The sequence below is a fragment of the Vespa mandarinia genome, chromosome 1, assembly GCF_050613455.1.
Source record: "Vespa mandarinia isolate Hongniang chromosome 1, ASM5061345v1, whole genome shotgun sequence".
NCBI lineage: Eukaryota > Metazoa > Arthropoda > Insecta > Hymenoptera > Vespidae > Vespa > Vespa mandarinia.
In genome coordinates, this window is record NC_140810.1 from 8455717 (window position 1) to 8475727 (window position 20011).

Sequence of the window (20011 nt, forward strand, 5' to 3'; positions counted from 1 at the left end):
CATTTTTACAGATGCGAAAGAATAGCGGTACGGTGTAGTAGAGGAATTTGCAGAGCCGACTTTAATTTGCAATGTTTCATATTTGCCCCTCGGAGATACGAACCTCGCAACTTATTAGAGCTTTTCGGCTATACGATTACAGTTTCCTCGCCGTCTTCTTTTGAACGAGCGACTCAGGAAAATCTTCAAATAGAAATATAACTGTTATGACAAAACAATTCTAACTTCGATTTATAATATATATTTTATCTATATCAATGTATCATTAACAATTAAATGTTTCTCTCATATTCTCTCATATTGAATAAATATAATCATATTGAATAAAATAAAGTAAATTACACTTTAATAGAAATAGCTAATGCGAAACGAATAACTGTCATGAATTACCTTTCGTTTAATTAGATAAGACTTATGAGAGATGGATAGATAACCTGTGTTATATCCATATGTAAAAAATGAAAACAATCGATTTGGATAAAAAAAAATTTGGGTCACGTTATTCTATAGAAAACGCATTCATCCGTCGTGGATAGATCTCCGATGGAGATTCTCGTACGGTGAAATTCTGTAAATCAAATGTTTGTCCGTAGACTACGAGTTTTCTTCTCTCCGTTTGCGGTTTTTCTTCTCCGCCGATAGGAAAATGGATATTAATTACGAACCGGAGCGTGGAGAAATTTCCTTCCATCGATTCTATGCCACAAAATGGCACGAACTGTTCGGTGTTGAGTCATTCTATCTACATACATCGAATTTGAAAGAGACATTTTCCATCTTGTAATTTAAAAAAAAAGGAAATTCGATCGAAGTATTGATAGAGAGAAAATATGTTTAACGATGTCCAAAAGGAATAAATAAAAAAAAAATACAAGTAAAAAATGATGGAGTTAAGTTGAGAGTAATTTGCAAATGGCACGGTCTAGATTTTCTTTATCTTCCTCGGGAATTTTCAAACTTGTTATGAATTCCAGAATAAACGGAAGCATTGTTTATCCGACTTGAACGGACTAGCTAGAAACAATTCACGAAGGAGTTACGGACAAACAACAGTTATTTTTTAATGAAAGTAAGTAAGATGAAAATATAGATATAAACAGAGATAAATTGTGATAGTATGAGAGTGGGAAGGAGAGAGAGAAAGTTGCATTGTTGACAATGCATTAGGAATCTCTGAGGATTTTACGATTCTCCATTGAAATCTTCGGATTTTGCAAAGGAGTCGTTCTACAATAGGCTTATTGATATCGAGCTCTCAGAAAGGTTATTAAAATCCTCGACGATCACCTCGGATGCGCTTTATTGATATGAATAAGAGGTTGCATAAAGAGTCGGTGTTATAGGACCGGAAGATTATTCCATTGAAAAGATATATTTATTCTAGGCATTCTTGAATAATTAAACCTTTTCGTTTAACTTATTATTTAATCTTTATTTTTGATCTTAAATCAAAGATGTTTTTTCAAAGAATCTTTCCGTACGAAATATAAAATTATAGATAAAATCAGGAATTTTGGCCGTTACTTTTGATCTTTGATCTTTTTTCATTTTTTTTTCTTTTTTTTCTTTGTCTTGTTCTGATCAAAAAATGCGATTTCATAATAGTTACAAGTGAAACGATAAATCTGATCATATCATGAGAAGGGAAGCAGTTCGATGGTTGGTGGGGAGTCCTGGAATGCGAGCGGTTAGTGGCGGCGAGGGGGTTGTAACTACCACCTTTCGTCAGCTGTCTTCCACGAAGCAGCCAGTACGCATCGTGGCTCGGCCACGTGCTTCTCGTGGTTTTTATGCTACTCTACGTCATCGATGTCCTCTATTTTAAGAAAAATAATGTTCTAATTATTCATACGATTGATTTATTTCATCGATTATTCGTGTTATTTTATTTTCTTACATTTTTTCATTAAAAAATACTGAATGTGATTATACCTATATATTTGATATTCATGACGTTATTTCAAGATGTTATTCAGAAATAATTGGTGGACATTGCTCGAAGAAATTCGGTGGAATTCCTTTTTAATTTCCATATTTACTACCGAAATCGATCAATCGTCGTGACCACGTGCCTCCAAGAATCAATCGATGAACTTAGTGCCGATGAATTAGCGGTGAGTTATTAGCGCGGGAAGAAACTTATTAATATTATTACATATATTACAATGTTATTATGAGTTATTAAGGCTGTCGAACGAAATTTACATATATACATTCATTTTATTTATTTATCTTTATATCAGTAAAAACAATTTTATAACAGAATTGACTATTATATTTTTTATAATAAATCTTACTTTTATCATAACTTATAATCGCAAACTTGTATATAATAATAAACAAATATTATTAATAAACAAATGTTATAAACGTTGAAAGTGATATTAAAAAAATGGGGCGATTCCTGAAAGTTACTGTATTAAACTTCCAATATAAGATGAGATTAATAACGGAAGAGCAGCTTTTATGATTAACGTAATAATAAAATCGCAAATAAAGTAATTAAATGAGAAAGGGTAAAGAAGATGAATACCATCGTTGCATAATTTTAACATAGAAAGATAATATCAAGGTCGAACGACTAGATTTTCCTATGAGACATCCGAGTCACTTGAAGTCCCATGAGTATTCATCATTAAATTAAATGAACAGGTTCTGGCAAGAAAAGATATAAAAAAGATAGAAACAATTCAATCGAGAATCCAATTCATATAGGCAAGATGAGTTTCTACTATTCTTTTAAAAAAACTATTGCTACCTTGTTTTCCAGAATTAATACCTTCAGTATCCACATTTTGAATTAAAAAGAAAAAATATATCCGTAAATTGTGTATGATCTGAACGATGAAAAAGGCAATCGTTTTGATTTTCTCGAATTAGAGAAAAGTCAAAGTTAATCGTGTTAGGTATATACAATGAAAAACTTGTTCCATTTTATACGTTTATTTCTTATTGGAAATTTTTTTCATCTTCCTCCTCTTTTTCTTTTTCTTCTTCTTCCTCTTCTTCTTCTCCTTCTTCTTCCTCTTTTTCTTCTTCTTCTTATTCTTCTTCTTCTTTTCCTTCTTTTTCATCTTCTCCTTTCATTGACGTCGCTATTTCGTGAGATTTCGTTATCGATCTCGAGCAAGGTTCGTCATGAGGTAATCAATTCTCCATTGTGAAAAGTAGCCTTTGTACTCGCACTTTGTGTAAAAGTATCGAAATTTTTAATATAACTATCGGCCATGTGGCAAAACTATTTTAAATGTTTTCTCTACAAATATACAAACATACAAACACAAACATGTGCAGATACATTTACTTTTATATTTATCGACTTCCATATTTATCTTATTAAAATTGCTTTTTCCATGAGAACAAGATTAAAAAAAATTATATAATACAAAAATCGAGATCTAAAAATAGATTTAAGTTAAAGATTAAATTATCATAATGTATATATGGAAATGCGTGGGATAAAAAAAGAATATCATAAAAGGTATGCATTAAATGCTTTGTTGTATCTTTTTTTTCGAAGATCGTTGAACATTCAGCTCGATAATACGTCCACTCATCGAGTTTTAGAATTGTAGGGTGCCATTAAAAAGGTTGTAGGTTAACGAGAATTGCCAGTAATGATTTGTTTTTACATTACAGTAAACCACTTATAATATCGGTCAGCTCGTTGAAACTCGAGCATCTTGGACAACGCTTCACTAGATAGAGAACTTTATCTTTTCTCTTTCCAACGTAGTGTGAGAATAACAAAAAACATGAATGAACAATCGAATGACTCTAAAGTATTCATTATAAACTACATAACTGTTTCTCTATTTGTCAATAGAATCATTAATGGTTAAGAAGAAAAAAAAATCTTCTCTTAGATACAATTATATTAAATAATAACGCTTAAAGAATAAGAACGATTAGATTAGAAACTAATACATGAATAGAAAAATGACGATCCTTATTCGAGAAAGAACGGATCCATTTGATCGAATTTACCCGCTAGTATTAACCTTCTTCGCCGTTTTTTCGATAGATTACTCGAAAAGTTGACGTGAATAATGTTGCTCGATTTTTTTTCTATTCATTCGTGGGAATCAACAAAAGATAGAGATAGATAGATAGATAGATAAATAGATAGATAGAAATAGATAAATAGAGAGAGAGAGAGAGAGAGAGAGAGAGAGAGAGTGAATGAGAGAGAAATGGAAGAATGAGATGAAGGGTGTCACACGACGAAATGTTTTTTATACGCACGTGTAATTGAATCAACTGTTGGACGAAGGTAAATTGAAAGTCTGACAACGCAAAGAAAATGCTCGAATTGCTTACGCTCTTTTCAAAGCACCGAAAGCAGAAGTTTCTCCCTTCTTCTTCTTTTTTTTTTCTTTCTCTTTTCTTATTCTTATTCTTATTCTTATTCTTATTCTTATTCTTATTCTTATTCTTATTCTTATTCTTATTCTTATTCTTATTCTTATTCTTATTCTTATTCTTATTCTTATTCTTATTCTTATTCTTATTCTTATTCTTATTCTTATTCTTATTCTTATTCTTATTCTTATTCTTATTCTTCACGATACATCATCATTCAAACTCGGCAACTCCTGTTCTCTACAAACTTGATAACTTCGAGTTTCCTCTCATTCAAAAAATTGTATTAACCGCTACTTCCTCTAATACTGAATTATTTAAATAAAATATATCTTTTTATACGAATGAATAATTACCTATTGATAAAATACTATTTATTCGAACGAACGTGGTATATAGATAAAATCGTGGATTTAATCCGATTGGATCGTAATCGGGAAGTCTATAAAACATCATATTTTTTTTCAACGTTTCGATAAAAGTTTATATCTCACAAAGCCATATGCGAATGATTTGATGAAACTAAGAGCATTTTATTGAAACATTAGCGTGAGAATATATCGTTTCGTTCACTGACAACGCAAAAAAATGAGAAGAGGAGGAGAAAAAGGAGGAGAAAGAAAAGAAGAACTAAATGTGTAGCGAAAACTTGGACGTTGGCTTAAAAGGAAACGCCATAGGCTAAATCGATAAACACCAAAAAGCTTTAGTTGAGTAGAAAAATGGTTCGCATTTCCGAGACATCCGTTCGGCCTAAGCCAGAAAAAGAGCGTAAAATGTTCCTTCGAACTTATAACCCGCAGGGTGTGTAAGTTAACACAGGATAAAGTCGTTCTTTTTTAGAAAAATGCATATAGCCATCTAAAAGACGTGTTGTCTCGTTTTATTCACGATATTCGCTCGTGTATCTTCCGACTATACAGATTATTTAGGAGTAACCTCAAGAAGTGGCAAGATGTACGATGTTCTTATAAAATAAAAGTATGTAAATGATTACATGGCACATAGAAAATATTCTTTTTACGATCAATCAATTGATTATCTTTTGTACTTACCAAAATCGATATAATACTTATATAAAAGAGAATTATAATATAATAGGAAATTTATTAAAACTTCATGTTGAGGAAAAAATAAAAATTTGTATAACGAATATACGAGACTGATCGTGATACGTACAGCGACATTGACATAATTCATATACGAAGAAATGAGATTAACATGGATAATCGTTACTTTCTATCATATATATATATAGATATATATATAGATATATATATATATATAGATATATATATATATATAGATATATATATATATAGATATATATATAGATATAGATATATATATATATATAGATATATATATATATATATATATATATAGAGAGAGAGAGAGAGAGAGAGAGAGAAAGAGAGAGCGACAGTTTTATAAACTACTTCCACTTCCACTATTATTAGGCTTGCAATCTCTCTCAATTTCAGGATTTGGTGAATCATCGATGAGCTCGATATTTCCAGACACCTGTTCACAATCCATCCTCGTATTCTCCAGGTTCTCATTCGGTATTTCCTCTATTTCTAATTGCTGCTGCTGCTGTTCCTGTTGATTTTGATTTTGATTATAATTTGAACGCTGCGGACTTCGATTTCGAGAGGATGATCGTTTTCTTGTTCTGGTCTTTGAACTTTGTCCTCTGTGCTCTTGCCTAACTGGCGACCTCTTCCTTCGTGGAGACGACAAGCGTTCTTCGTCTTAAGAAGGAAACAAAAAAAATTCATTAAAATCGTTAACTGAAAAAACAAAATAATCTGTTTACGAATCTCTTAATCAAAGCTGACCTCGGGAATAAAATCTGTTTTTTGAATTCGTTGATTTATCGTAGTTCTCATTGGATACATCCGAATCAAAATCAATTATTTTTTCATGGGAATGATCACTCAATGGCGATAAATCTTCCTGCACGATTTCAGATATTTGCCGTTTGGCAAATTGTTTACGTCGACCCGATATTACCCAATCATCATTTTCTTCGATTCTATCACCTGCTTTTCGTTTTTGTCTTCGCGTTAGTCTCGCTTTCTCCAATGACTCCGAACATTTTCGATTATGAGTGCATTCACCACTTCGACTTGCAGCACCTTTGCGACGTGTTTGTTTGCCACCTTGTTTTCTATGAAATAGAATCAACCGGTAATTTCGAGTTTTCATAATTTCAAAAAATATCTCACTTACCTATCAGAATTTTTATTACGCTTCGTCGATCGTTCAGGTGATCCGTTTAGCAATTTATCAGTGAAACCATCAATGGATTTCGAATCTTCGGCCACGGATTGCTGAGCGGATATCGGATTTATGCTGAGTAAAACCTTATATCTTCCGCTTCTGTGTCGAAGCAAACCAGCATTGACTGCATGTTTCAAAGCACGATGAACCTGTTAGAAGATTTCTGATAATAAAAAGATATCCAAACTTTCTTTTCTTTCTACATTTTTCTTTTTTTTTCCTTTTTACCTGCATCGTAAGATTCCTCGAAAATCCATTTGAATTTTTTTGAACGAAATCGAGTATATCTCGTACAGTAGAACCTTTCCTTTCTGAGAGACGTCCAACTGCATCGAGGACAATGCTCATTAACAACGGATTCGACGGTCGAACCATTCTTCCAATTTATTTTTGTCACTTTTTTCAACGATTAATGATGAACACGATTTTACTTTCTCGATGTTTATCATCTAACAAGGTATTTATTGTGTCAAGCTATCGTTCATACGGCATTCAATAATGTTTCACGAAAAATTAATGATTATAATGGTATTCGAAACTGTTCGAACCATGAATTTAAATAGATATCTATCCCAAAAGTCATTACGTATACAGAACGAACATTTGTTGTTCCACGTTGCCTGGCATTTTCAAAGTGAAGTTGCAATCTATTCGTGAACTACAACTTCAGATTCTTTTTGAATTTCTATCTTAAATCATCAAATAAACGATGTACATACCTATAAATTATAAATTACCGTTATTGTCGTCAATTTGAAATTTGTAATTGATCCAATTTCGAATTAAAATTTCCTGCAAATTCGAATTAAACTCTTCTTGCGTTTACATGCATATCTGTTCCTTTGTTTACAATAAACTATACTATTCAAACTATACTAGTCAAAGACCACCGTTGCATTTATATTCAAAATGCATTTATGTGTGTATATATATATATACATATATTGGGTTGGCAACTAAGTGATTGCGGATTTTGTCGTTTCCTTCTTATTTGAAATCCGGCAATCACTTAGTTGCCAACCCAATATATATATATACTGCATATAATATATATAATATATAATATATATAATATATAATATATTATATAATATATATAATATATAATATATATTATGTAGAGACAACAAACTAATTACGATTTGATCGTATAAATAAATTTACCAAAGTAACCTTCTAACGAATCTGTGAGGAAAATGAAGTGTCCTTCGTAGAAATGGTAACTTCAGCGATTTTCCTCTCAGCATGCTACGAGGATCAAGTCGAGCGTGGAAACCCTCAAAGTACACCCACACATTTGTATGTTTTCTTTGCAAAGCATTGGTTTACATGCGTGACAAGTATTGTATTTGCGTGGTACACTTCCCTTTGCGAGTAGTTTTCCACTCTCTCTCTCTCTCTCTCTCTCTCTCTCTCTCTCTCTCTCTCTCTCTCTCTCTCTCTCTCTCTCTCTCTCTCTCTCTCTCTCTCTCTGTCCTTCTCTCTCTCTCTCTCTGTCCTTCTCTCTCTCTCTCACTCTCTCTTTCTCTCTCTCTCTCTGTCCCTTTCTCTCTGTCCCTCTCTCTCTCTCTAACGATAGTTCAGTTTCGACGAAGTCCTTCGTGAAGTATAAACGAGCATGACGACCTGCTCTGTTTGTTCAATTAAATCTCTCTACTAAGTAAATAAAATACTTTACACGTTCACGCGTTGCCTGTATGCCTGTTCGAGAACGTAGACATAATTTGTTAAGGAAATAATATCGTAGCATAGATCGTAATGCGCTGTTTGTCCGGAAAATTGAATTTCCAGATAGCATTGCAAAATGACGCACGACGCACGCACACGCAAGAAAGAATCGGTTCATTCGATCGCTCACAAAGAGACCTCGTTCGATTGCTCGTGTCCCGCAGGATACTCGTGTCATCAGCATGTCATTCATAGATTCGTTAATGAACTTACACAATCTCACCGAACTGCTCCGATTTTTTTTGTGCCGTGTGCCGTATGGACCAATTAATCGTAATCAGTCTCCAATATCGATAATCTCTTGAGTCGTTTCAATCTTTTGGAAGATATTTATAAAAAGGTAAAAAACGTTATATTTGCATATCAACAAACAAAAATTTCTTAATACAAACAACAAAATTAAATTGTTGAAATATGTTATAATTTATTACGATAATTATAGTATAGTGCATATCTATCTATTTACATTGTGAAACGATTTACAATTTAATTCTAGGGTAACGAGAAGACGAGTGATTAGGATGAATTGATGGTCCGTTCAAGACGTTGTCGTAGGAAAGTTCATGTGCCAGGACATCATGAAGCAACGAGTCCTACTCGCTTTTGCCAATCTTATCACTTCTTTCACTTCTTTTCTGTGAGTTAAACACCAATAATTGGAATTGCATTATTCGATTCTCTATTCTTACTTCCAGTACCTAAGACGATTAAGTATTGTTTAAGCTTCAAACTCATTTATTTTAGTTTTGAAATAATCGATAACATTGATTGAACGTTAATACATTTTCGTTTCATATTTATTTATGAAAATTAGACGAACCGCTTTATAACAATATGTATATGTACATGTATACATGTGATATCAACAACAGCAAAAAATCAAAGAACAAACTAAAACAAAATGTAAATAATTAAAGATAATAATAATAGAAATTGAAAATAAATATTTTTTAATTTAAAAACTGGCACATTAAATTCCTGATTATACTTTATTATTGTCTAGTTATTTATACACTGTTATTGTCACGTTATTTTTCATATTCATCATTCAAATATAGTGATTTAATTTAATTATAACAATATCTTATAAAATAATGACACATTCTATATCGAATTTGTTAAAACATAGACAAAAAATCCATATTCTCTTTGTAGTGTAACAACCGGTGCAAGAACGTCGGCGAGGCATAGAACGCAAAGTAACAATCATAGCAACATCAGTGAATTACTCGACAATCTTCTTCGTGGTTACGACAACAGCGTGAGACCAGACTTCGGTGGACCACCAGCGACGGTCGAAGTTGACATCATGGTCCGTAGCATGGGTCCTATCTCCGAGGTCGACATGGTCGGTTTCATCATTACGAACTTGAAAAAAAAATTTCTATGGAGATACGCTTTCAAAATAGTTCCAATATAGTATTTTTTTACAGACGTACTCGATGGACTGCTATTTTCGACAGTCATGGGTAGATAGACGTTTAGCGTTTCAAGGTGGGAAGGAAACACTCGCTCTCAGCATATCTATGTTGGCAAGAATTTGGAAGCCCGACACATATTTTTATAATGGCAAACAAAGCTATCTCCACACCATCACTAGCCCAAACAAGTTCGTCAGACTTTATCAGGACGGAAGGGTACTCTACAGTTCGCGGTGAGCGATCGATATTACCGATGAAACAAAATTTTCTTCATTTCTAATTAATCTTTATGCGTATGGTTCTTAAAAGAGTATAAAGAAAGAGAGAAAGAGAAAGAGAAAGAGAAAGAGAAAGAGCGAGAGAGAGAGAGAGAGAAAGGTGATAATAAAAGACTTTCAGAAATATGTTTTTCTTTCTTTCTAATTCTTTTGTCATTCATTATTTGTAGTTAAAAAATCTAACAAAGGTAGATGAATTTTTTGTCGGTGTAGATTTTTTCGTGCAAAGTACTCCCTACTAGTTTCTTCGGAATATTCTCATAGGAGTATCTCTTAGGTGGCGTGATATACATGACATGCCCCGGGCCGAGGGTAGCCCGAGAATCAAGGGTTAATTCTAGCGTGCACAATAGAGCCGATTCAGAAGACTAGGTCAAGAGAAAGGGAATGGTTTAACAAAGAGGAAACATACATCGTTCGTCCCTCGAATCCGTAGACTCTTTTCTCCGTATTTGTATTTGACTTATCCGCTGATTCCGCGTTGAAATAACGCTCCCGTGGCTGCTTCGAGCGTGGACCACTGAAAAATTCAAGAACCCTCTACCCTTCGAATATCAAATGCTGACGAGGTTAAACACCTGATCTTTATCGAGTTAATAGATAGTTTAAAACGATTGCCTTTATATTTTCGTCTATTCTTTTCTTTTTTCTAGCATACGTGTTTCTATCAACGAATTTAAAATTCACAGTCGAAACGGGAAATAATATTTGATGATATCATATGGAAAAAAAGTCTCTCTTTGAAAACACCTGCGTCGCATACGTTACGCTTGTTGAAGCACAGCCATCATCGCATTTACGGTCTGTGGCTATCACGTCCAGCGTACTATTTACACCGCACTTTATTAGCCACTACTACTGCAACTCAACCTCGTCGATCGATCTAAATAACGAATAGCTCTTTCAGTGAAAATTCAATGAAATTCAGTTGGGATCGTAAAGAAAGTCGATCTTTCCAAAAATGTCACCGTTAATATTACTTACTATCTACCATCAAATGAGACATTTCATCATGTGACGGAACGTGCAATACCGTTCGCAAACATTTACAAAACTTTGTCGACTTTCTATTCATTCCTACTTGTGAAGGTTGCAATTTTAACTGTGAAATCGTGGGCAATGATGTAAATTGTGTAAATTTCATTTCAAATTGTACAAGTTTTCAATAAGAAAATATTCGAACGGTTACTTTTGACGATTCAAAAAGAAAATCTTTCGTAGTACTGACGATGAAAAGAAAAATGTTCCTTCCTAAAGCTCCCAAAGAAGTAAAATACGAAAATGTAGCAACATCAACACGGACAGATATGAAACAAAAGAAAAAGGACATGGTAGTTCGAGTTAAAGGACAGGTTGAACAAGTTGTAACGTAGGAAAACGCGTCCTCTCTTTTCTTCCTTGATTCCTTTCTTCCTCGTATCTCTCTACGTATGGGTTCGCCAATGTAGTCAATGACAAGGGCCACGACAGTCTTGTCGAGAAACGTAGTTCACGACTGAAAGACAGTCGACCCCATTTTACGGCGATGCTCCCTCGAGCGCACTCGCATGTCTCACTTTACGCGCCTTTTGATTTCTCGGACGTTCCCGAGATTTTCAAACGAGATATTTTCCACCTTTATATATGACTCTCTAAGCGAATAGTCCAAGATTGTTCGTAAGGCGTAAGAATATCTAACGAAATTCATTGAAGATTTCGAAAGTTTAAAATTTATTTAAACAAAGGATATTCAAATATTGATGAGCCGTGTAATTCGATACTTATTTGTGATACGCAGCATCAGTATACACATACAACCTAATCTTTCCGATCATCTATCGTAATTTAATGCTTCTTCCTCGTGACGAGAAATATCACGTCGATTAAAACGTAATTACAAACCTGTTTGCCATTCATCATTTCACCAGTTTCGACAGAATTCTCCGCATAACCATAGGATTCCAATAGTCCATGAGTATGGAATAAATTATCGGCTTGTTTCCTTGGATAACGTTTAACGCGAACTCGAATGAAAACATCGCTCATTAAATTTAATTGTCGAAAAAGAGAGAGAGAGAGAGAGAGAGAGAGAGAGAGAGAGAGAGAGAGAGAAAGAGATCATTAAGTGATCATTGGAAGAATTAATATAACACACAATCGAATCAATACGAAGTATGTTCGTCGATAGAACTATTATGTTCGTTGAGAAGAAAACTAGAAATTCAGCGAAATACATCTATTTTATCCGTTGGCACCACTCATTTTCCACAAAATAGACCTATATGCGTTGCTATCTGTCAGGGATAATCTCTTGCGTCTTCCTGGATTTTCCAACCCTAGCATCTCTCAAGGCTATCCTTCCAAAATCCGTGATTTTAGATTCTGCCTACGTGGTACGTGGGAATGTTACAGGGATCATACAAGAATGAACGCGGTAGAATAATCTGGGACACTGGACTCGAAGTAATTTTAGAATTTGATGGTATATCTATGTTAATCGAGTTCGTTATTTTCATGCAAACGAGACACCTTGGGAGGCTCGCACACATGCCAACCTTATAGTAAATAATAACGATGCAATATCAAATGCACTTGCTATTTCGTATTGAGGACTCTCTCGTTACTTCTTTATTTTACCTTCTGCTTTTACCGAGAGAAAAGAACGCATAAATTCAAAAGCAATTTAATTTACATTGTCAGATATATATGTATGTATACATAAAAAACATGAGAATACGTACATCATGAATTTTCTTTTATAAATCAATTACTCGACCTCATATGAAAAATCATAAATTATATAAACCATATTCCAAGAGTATCCAAAAAATGCGTCTGGGGCATATATTAAATATATTAAAACTAGTATGTAAAATCAAATTCTCCGCTGTTCGGCATCCAGAGATAAGGATCGATCTGAATGAAATTCGGGATGATACTTATACAAACACACACACACAAGTGTATATGTATGTATGTATATGTATGTATGCATTATACACTATATGTAAGTATGCATTCGGGTTCGATAAATCCATAGGATCTCTCTGCGATTCGAAATGTGTGTACACTTCACGCTCGAAGTGATTCATACCTTCTAACGTGGAATTGCCGTACCTTCTGACGTCGAAAATGTCGAATGAGAGAGAGAGAGAGAGAGAGAGAGAGAGAGAGAGAGAGAGAGAGAGAGAGAAAGAGAAAAAGAGAAAGAGACATCAATTTTCTCCGAGTGTACTCTTCAAGATCCACAAGCAATTTACGCTTCCTTTTCGCTCAACGTTTTGCCTTTTTTATCTCTAATGTTTTCTTACGCGTGGTATCGTGCTTCTAAAAATAAAACTTCCCTTGCTTTAGTCGAATCTCGTTCGTTGTATCGAAGAACAAGATTGTCAATCTTCCCTTTTGCTATCACCTTCCCACCCTTTTTAAGATATTGGCTTCTTTCCTTCCTCGACGTCCTCTCACAAATTCCCTCACTAAACGATACCACGTGAGATCCGATCGTCGTACACATAATGGCCTGTCAAAAACTTCTTCAAAGAATCCAAGAATCGGCAAGACTTTGAACCAACACTTCCGTCCGTCTAACATGAAGCATCTGGAAGATACGAGAGAGAAACAGGGAAGAAATCTGTCGTTTATAGAGATCTATCGTTTCACCTTGATGAGAACGGATATACGGAAAAATTTTTCGGAGGAGAAGGAGAAGGAGAAGAAAGAGAAGAAAAAGGAGGAGGAGGAGGAGGAGGAGAAGGAGAAAGAGGAAAAGAAAATAACGGATGAAAAATAATTCTATTTATCTTCTCTATTTTAAGTTCTATATATATAGAACTTATATTATAGTTCTCTATATATATATATATATATATATATATATATATATATATGTATATATATATATATATATATATATATATATATATATATATATATATATATATATATATATATATATATATATATATATATACATATATATATATATATATGTATACGATATTTTGTTTAAATCCGCTTAACGTAATCTCATTTGTTCGACACACGTAAACGAAATAAATAAAAAAAGTATTGCTCTCGAGAGATTTATTTTATATCCTTAAACAACAGAAACAAACAAAAGAAAGAAGAAAAAAGATACACTAATAAAATTAGTATTCACTGGAGATAAGGTGTACGAGGCGACATAGAAAGAGACGAGACATGCCAACCGTAGAAGAAACTTCAGTATTGTCGAAAGAGCTCGTCGGGCGCTTTTGATCTTTCAAAGCGAGCTCCTCTTTTCATGAGAGAAACGTTTCTGACTTCTGTCATGACAATTAAGTCGGACCTTCGCTTCTCTAATCGACTCTTAATCTATCTCTGAACCCTCGTCAAGTATTTCTCCTTTGACGACGAAAAAAAATTTGCCTTTAGTAATCTGAAATTTTATTTTACATATATCATGAAAAAAATCGGATTCAACATAAATGAGGGTGTTCATGAATCCACTATTATTCGTGCACAATGATAGAAAAGAGGGAAATAAAAGGAAAGAAATTAAGGAAGGTATGAATGGGCTACCGAGCTTGGTGAGAAACACAAAGATAAAAAGGATGGGGTACGACAAAAGGGTATGAATTAAAAGTAAAAAATGAAATATAATGCTAGGTATATACTTAAGATGTATGAAAGAGAAAGAAAGAAGGAACAATCATAGGTCCTTGGCAAAATATCTTTTTGCCTTTGCAGTTTTCATCCGCAGGCTCTTGTTTGCACCTAAAATAAAGCATTTTTGAGCTGTTCGTAAAGTGCAAAAGAAAGACAGAGAGAGAGAGAGAGAGAGAGAGAGAGAGAGAGAGAGAGAGAGAGAGAGAGAGAGAGAAAGAAAAGAAAGAAATATCGTTTTCATCGAAGACAACTTTTCTCTCATTAAACTAAATAACATTAGGAAGGTTCAGTGTACCAAGAAAGAATAAAGATTAGTTAAAGAAGATAAAAATACAATACGCGTATCTCCTTTGAATACATTTGTGAGATATAATCGACGTGATGTTACGGAAGAGGTCGTTACCATGAAAGAGCGTGCGAAATGAGAACGTTGCAAACTGCAAATCGAGTGATCGAACAAGCTCACGAGCGTGATGGATCCGATTAGTCACGGATCGTCTCTCTTTCGAGCTCTAACTTACTTACCTCGCAAGAGTTAAACCATGCCAGTACGATAACTTGATCAGTTTCGAATACAGATCTTCGTTATCTCCTTAACACCTCTAACTTTCACATTTCACGAACTACGTTGCGTGTTCTATCCGATATACCAAAACTATCATTGCAATTACATAGTTGCAACGATTCGACGATACTCCGAAATCGATAGAAATGTTTTCTGTTGTTCGCAGACTCACGATCAAAGCTGGATGCCCGATGAACCTTGAAGATTTTCCTATGGATACGCAAAGATGTCCCTTGAAATTTGGTAGTTGTAAGTTCAAATTCTGTTACGATGTTAAACTGTCGATTGTTATCGACTTAACGCTTTAACTCTATTCTCCTCTCTTAAAAATTTAGCATCGCGAACTCGTTATTCTTCGTAACCGATTAAGAATTTAATTAATTACATTTATTTATTAAATTTATTTATTTTATATACAATGCATCTCGCGTGCGAGTGCTCGCAATATCGTCTTTTTTTTGCGAAAAACTAATGAGAGGGAGGATGAAAGGAGAAAGGAAAGAAAAAAAGAGAGAACGAAAGAGAGCTTACTTCTCTGGTAGACTCGTTTATAATCTCCTCGTAAGAAGATCCCGATACTAGGTTTTCTCGAGTAAGGTAAGAAGAGCCAGATTTATTCGTCTCCTGAGCAGCTCTAAAAGAAAAAAGAGAAGATCTAAATCAAAATTCGAATCCTTCCACGAGAAGGAAAGTGATCGATCAATCTCGTATACTCTCATTTTTCTAACATCGAATTTTTCTCTTTCTGTTCAACATTTCTCTCCCTCTCTTTCTCTCTCTCTCTCTCTTTCTCTTTCTCTCTTTCTCTCTCTCTCTCTCTCTTTCTCTCTTTCTCTCTCTCTCTCTCTCTCTCTCTCTTTAGTTGGATACACGACTCGCGACGTCATCTACAAATGGAACAGCGCGAGACAAGTCGCCATAGCAGAGGACATGAAGCTTTCCCAATTCGATTTAGTCGCAAATCCTACTGCGAATCACTCTACGACCCCACCCTTGTCTCATGGTGAGTAGAAAATCCGATCGACGTGATCGAATCTACCTACGTGTATTTGAATGATTAGGAAACTCGAGGAAAGTCCTTTGTAGAAAGTAAACTTGCGAGAGAAATTCATCGATGTTACTTTCTTCTTCCCTTCTTATCCTTCTTTCTTATTAAGAACTCCAAGACGGAAATACTTGATGAAAACAGCTTCGATTAATACGCTAGACAAGTGAGAGAGGCAGAGGGAAAAAGAGCAAAGAGGAGACACATGAACTTTTCTTCCGTAACATTCCCTTTTCTTCTCTAATATCCGGGACATGTAAAGACTCTATCTAGAACTTTTCTTCTCCTTGAATGTCTAGTAAGCAAGCAGATGACGATGAAGATAATTGAGTAATCTCCCTTTCACTTCTTCTTTCTCTCTTTCTCTCTCTCTCCTCTCTCTCTCTCTCTTTCTCTCTCTCTCCTCTCTCTCTCTCTCTCTTTCTCTCTCTCTTCCTCCTCTCATTTTCTTTCTTTCTCCTACTTCATTAGAGAGCGTCATTCATTTTACATTCTCTACGAGATTCGCGCGTCGATCGAAATATCAACATTGATTTTCTTCCTCGTAGCTTCAATTTTTATTTATTTTTCCACTACCAAACTCTCGTCGTATCTCTTGTCAAGAGCATGATTATCGAAAATAGTTGTTTGATATTTCAATGATAATTAATATAATTTAATTAATTAAACGTTTCCAATTGATCCAAAATTGATTGAATACATTAATTATATGTACATATCTATGTCCGTGATATAATAGACGGCTAGATAAGAATTATAACCATTTTCGTCAAAGAGATTCATCGAGAAGATATACGAACTATGTATGCGAGATATGTACTTTGTAAACAAACTCGTCATACCGAGAATCGCACAATGCGATATCTTCGTTGTTCACATTTCCCTCGAAATGATGGTTCGATGTATGGTGTATTGTGTCGTAATATCGTCGGCAACTTGCCAATGTAAAATCGGACACGAAATATTAGAACGTATTTAATGATTTGTGTTTGATTTTAGCGGAATACTCGATGCTTTTGGTATATTTCCACCTGCAGAGACACATGGGTAACTTTTTAATACAAGTTTATGGTCCTTGCATTCTTCTGGTAGTACTCTCTTGGGTCTCCTTTTGGTTGAACAGAGAAGCTACCGCCGATCGAGTGTCCCTTGGTACGATATCATTCTTAGTAAGATCTTCAATTCTCCAAACGCGATTGTCGAACAAAGAAATTTTTTCTCTCCACAGGTATCACGACTGTGCTGACTATGACCTTTTTAGGATTGGAAGCTAGAACAGATTTACCAAAAGTACCCTATCCCACTGCCTTGGATTTTTTCGTCTTTCTTTCTTTCGCCTTCATCTTTGCCACGATCATTCAATTCGCTATAGTACACTATTTCACTAAATATGGATCAGGCGAGTGTTATTTCAGTTCTGATCTAAGCGACACCGAAAGCAGTTCCAGCGAAAACGAGGAAATCTCGCGATCACCGTCCAAGCGCGAAATGGTACGTCGTGTTTTTTTCCATTTATATTAACGAAATAAAATGGTAATTTATCCTTGTGGTATAATAATAACATTTTTATATGCTTAAGTTTAATGAAAATTAACATTAATAAATATAATTCATCACGATCGCATGTAATGTCCATATAAAAGATTCGTATGAGCGATGTATTACTTATCGATTTGAAACATAAAAATATCTCTTTGTCTCTTGGGAGACAACATAATCCACAAAAATGTTTCGAGTAGATTCTAAAAGTATAGAGAGAATAAAGGAAAAAAAAAAAAGAAAAAGAAAAAGGAAAAAAGAAAATAACTGGACGGATTTTATGAAAATCTCGAGGCATCCGTTCCCATTATTTGGCAAAGTTTCACGTTGATATATCGGAGCCAGTCCAATCTCAATTTCACTCGTAAAAGCTGCGATTGAAATCGTTCTTTAGCTAAAACCGTGAAACGCTTCGGACAATAGCAATGAATATCGAGCCGTTAATGAGGATGAATATTTTCTAAGATAAACAAAAAATCAATTCGAATCGAAAAAAATTATAAAAAAAGAACTAATTGATCACGAATTGTTGCGATCGTTTATTTTAGAGTCGCCGAAAGAATTCTGGTAATTCGATTCCCGGAAGTAGTCAAAATTTCACGGTGAACGATGATGGTTTCATCGAGGTGATACCCTTGTCTGCGATTCCTGATCGGGAACGAACTATCGCTCATTGGCAATTACCCTGCATTTCTTGTTCTCCATCAGTGAGCCATCCTCATCGAGAGAGTTTTCATCAAACAGTTTCAATTCCGATGCCAATACCACAGCCTCAGCCTCAACCTCAGACTCAGCCTGAGCCTCAACCTCAGCCAATATCTCAGTCTCAATCACAGGCACAGTCACAGCTTAGGAAATCTCCCTCACCCCAAAGAGTCGATTCTCCGAACAAAAGAATTGCGCCGAGAAAAAGACGAAGACGGACACCGAAATATAACTCTGTTTCAAAGATCGATCGTGCCAGTCGCGTTGTTTTTCCTCTCTTTTTTCTCGCGATAAATGTCTTCTATTGGTACGCTTATCTTTCTAGAAGCGAGCGTATCAATTATTATAATTCGAATCCCAACGGTGCGTGATAAGATGAGAAGGAGCCTACACTCGCTCCAATTTTCAATTGCTATCGATCTTGCAAAAGATATATAAGAGAAAATCGAATAGTAGAATCTCTTGGAAAAACGATAATGTTTTAGAATCAAATACTTTACCGAAAAATGTTCCTCTTACAAATATTTATATGTAAATACGAATAACCCGTAAATATGAATTTATAAATCCTAGTTGTACGTTCTCCTTCTTTTGTTTAAAGCGAAAATTAATCGGAACACCTGAGCTTTCTGACCTCAATATGGTTTAATCGTTGTCTCAAGTATTCTTTTTAGAAATAAGTGGTTGTATATACATATGTTTTTTCAAACTTGACCTCAAACGTAAGAGCCATTAACACCAGGAAACATGAACACAATTCGATCAGAAAAAAACTCGTACAAAATCGTTATGATCGTATTTCTTTTTTCAAACGTTATTACAAAATTATCTATCATCATAGATTGAATTATCAATCAAGCAAAGAACTAATTTGATATTATTAAAAGCTCGCTGAATAATAACATTACTTTAATAGTATTGTGCACAAATATACGTTATATTCGTAATAGCAACAGGTGACCTATCCATTTTCTTATGTGTAATAGGTATATGTAATGTGGTTTCGAAAGAGCTCATAAACCTTGGCATCCATTGTTAAAAGCCATAACAAACTTCCTTGACATGTTTGCAATGCTATCAAGATTATTTTCGCCACAGAGAATTTTCTTTCGAACTTAAAATTCTCGAACTAATACGGCTAGAGTTTGTCTTGCTCGGAAGATGTATACATGTGTTGTTCATTTATTATAATCTAGACGTCTCCGCTGAAGTATTACATTAAATATTGAATAACCGATACCCTTGTGTTTTCATTTCTTTATAATACGATATATGTACAATGGTGCTTTATAATTGAACATTACATAAAATATTGCATAAACGATAATAAAGTATAACAAATTAATTTTTATCGTACATAGATTGAAGTTTTAAGACACTTAATACACAAATATATTAATTTATTTTATTTAAATGTTTGATTTTTAAATTCTATATAACTTTTTCTAAACATCCT

The 20011-nt window shown here is 34.3% G+C and overlaps 2 protein-coding genes across 10 annotated transcripts; one reads left to right on the forward strand and one right to left on the reverse strand.

The window, feature by feature from the left end:
• Window positions 1-1789: 1789 nt before the first annotated feature.
• Window positions 1790-20003, forward strand: Grd (GABA-gated ion channel). Of its 4 annotated transcripts, none has more exons than XM_035886271.2 (9): window positions 1793-2114; window positions 8873-9013; window positions 9532-9724; window positions 9810-10030; window positions 15433-15515; window positions 16129-16269; window positions 17311-17463; window positions 17540-17802; window positions 18399-20003. In XM_035886271.2, the coding sequence occupies exons 2-9, from the start codon at window positions 8940-8942 to the stop codon at window positions 18924-18926; spliced, it is 1656 nt and encodes a 551-aa protein (XP_035742164.2). In that variant the 5' UTR covers window positions 1793-2114; window positions 8873-8939; the 3' UTR covers window positions 18927-20003. The 4 variants fall into 4 exon arrangements, with proteins under 4 accessions (XP_035742166.2, XP_035742164.2, XP_035742163.2 ...); XM_035886270.2 differs by lacking the exon at window positions 1793-2114 and adding an exon at window positions 8245-8716; XM_085659777.1 differs by lacking the exon at window positions 1793-2114 and adding an exon at window positions 8245-8716 and having other exon boundaries at window positions 18559-18697.
• Window positions 5778-8027, reverse strand: LOC118450476 (uncharacterized). 6 transcript variants are annotated; one of them, XM_085659813.1, is made up of 6 exons: window positions 7822-8027; window positions 7368-7440; window positions 6877-7097; window positions 6598-6797; window positions 6204-6535; window positions 5778-6116 (listed from the first exon to the last, which is right to left on the reverse strand). In XM_085659813.1, exons 3-6 carry the CDS (start codon window positions 7021-7023, stop codon window positions 5791-5793), a joined length of 1005 nt encoding a protein of 334 aa, XP_085515939.1. In that variant the 5' UTR covers window positions 7024-7097; window positions 7368-7440; window positions 7822-8027; the 3' UTR covers window positions 5778-5790. The 6 variants fall into 6 exon arrangements, with proteins under 6 accessions (XP_085515939.1, XP_085515935.1, XP_035742177.2 ...); XM_085659809.1 differs by having other exon boundaries at window positions 7813-8027; XM_035886284.2 differs by lacking the exon at window positions 7368-7440.
• Window positions 20004-20011: the final 8 nt, after the last annotated feature.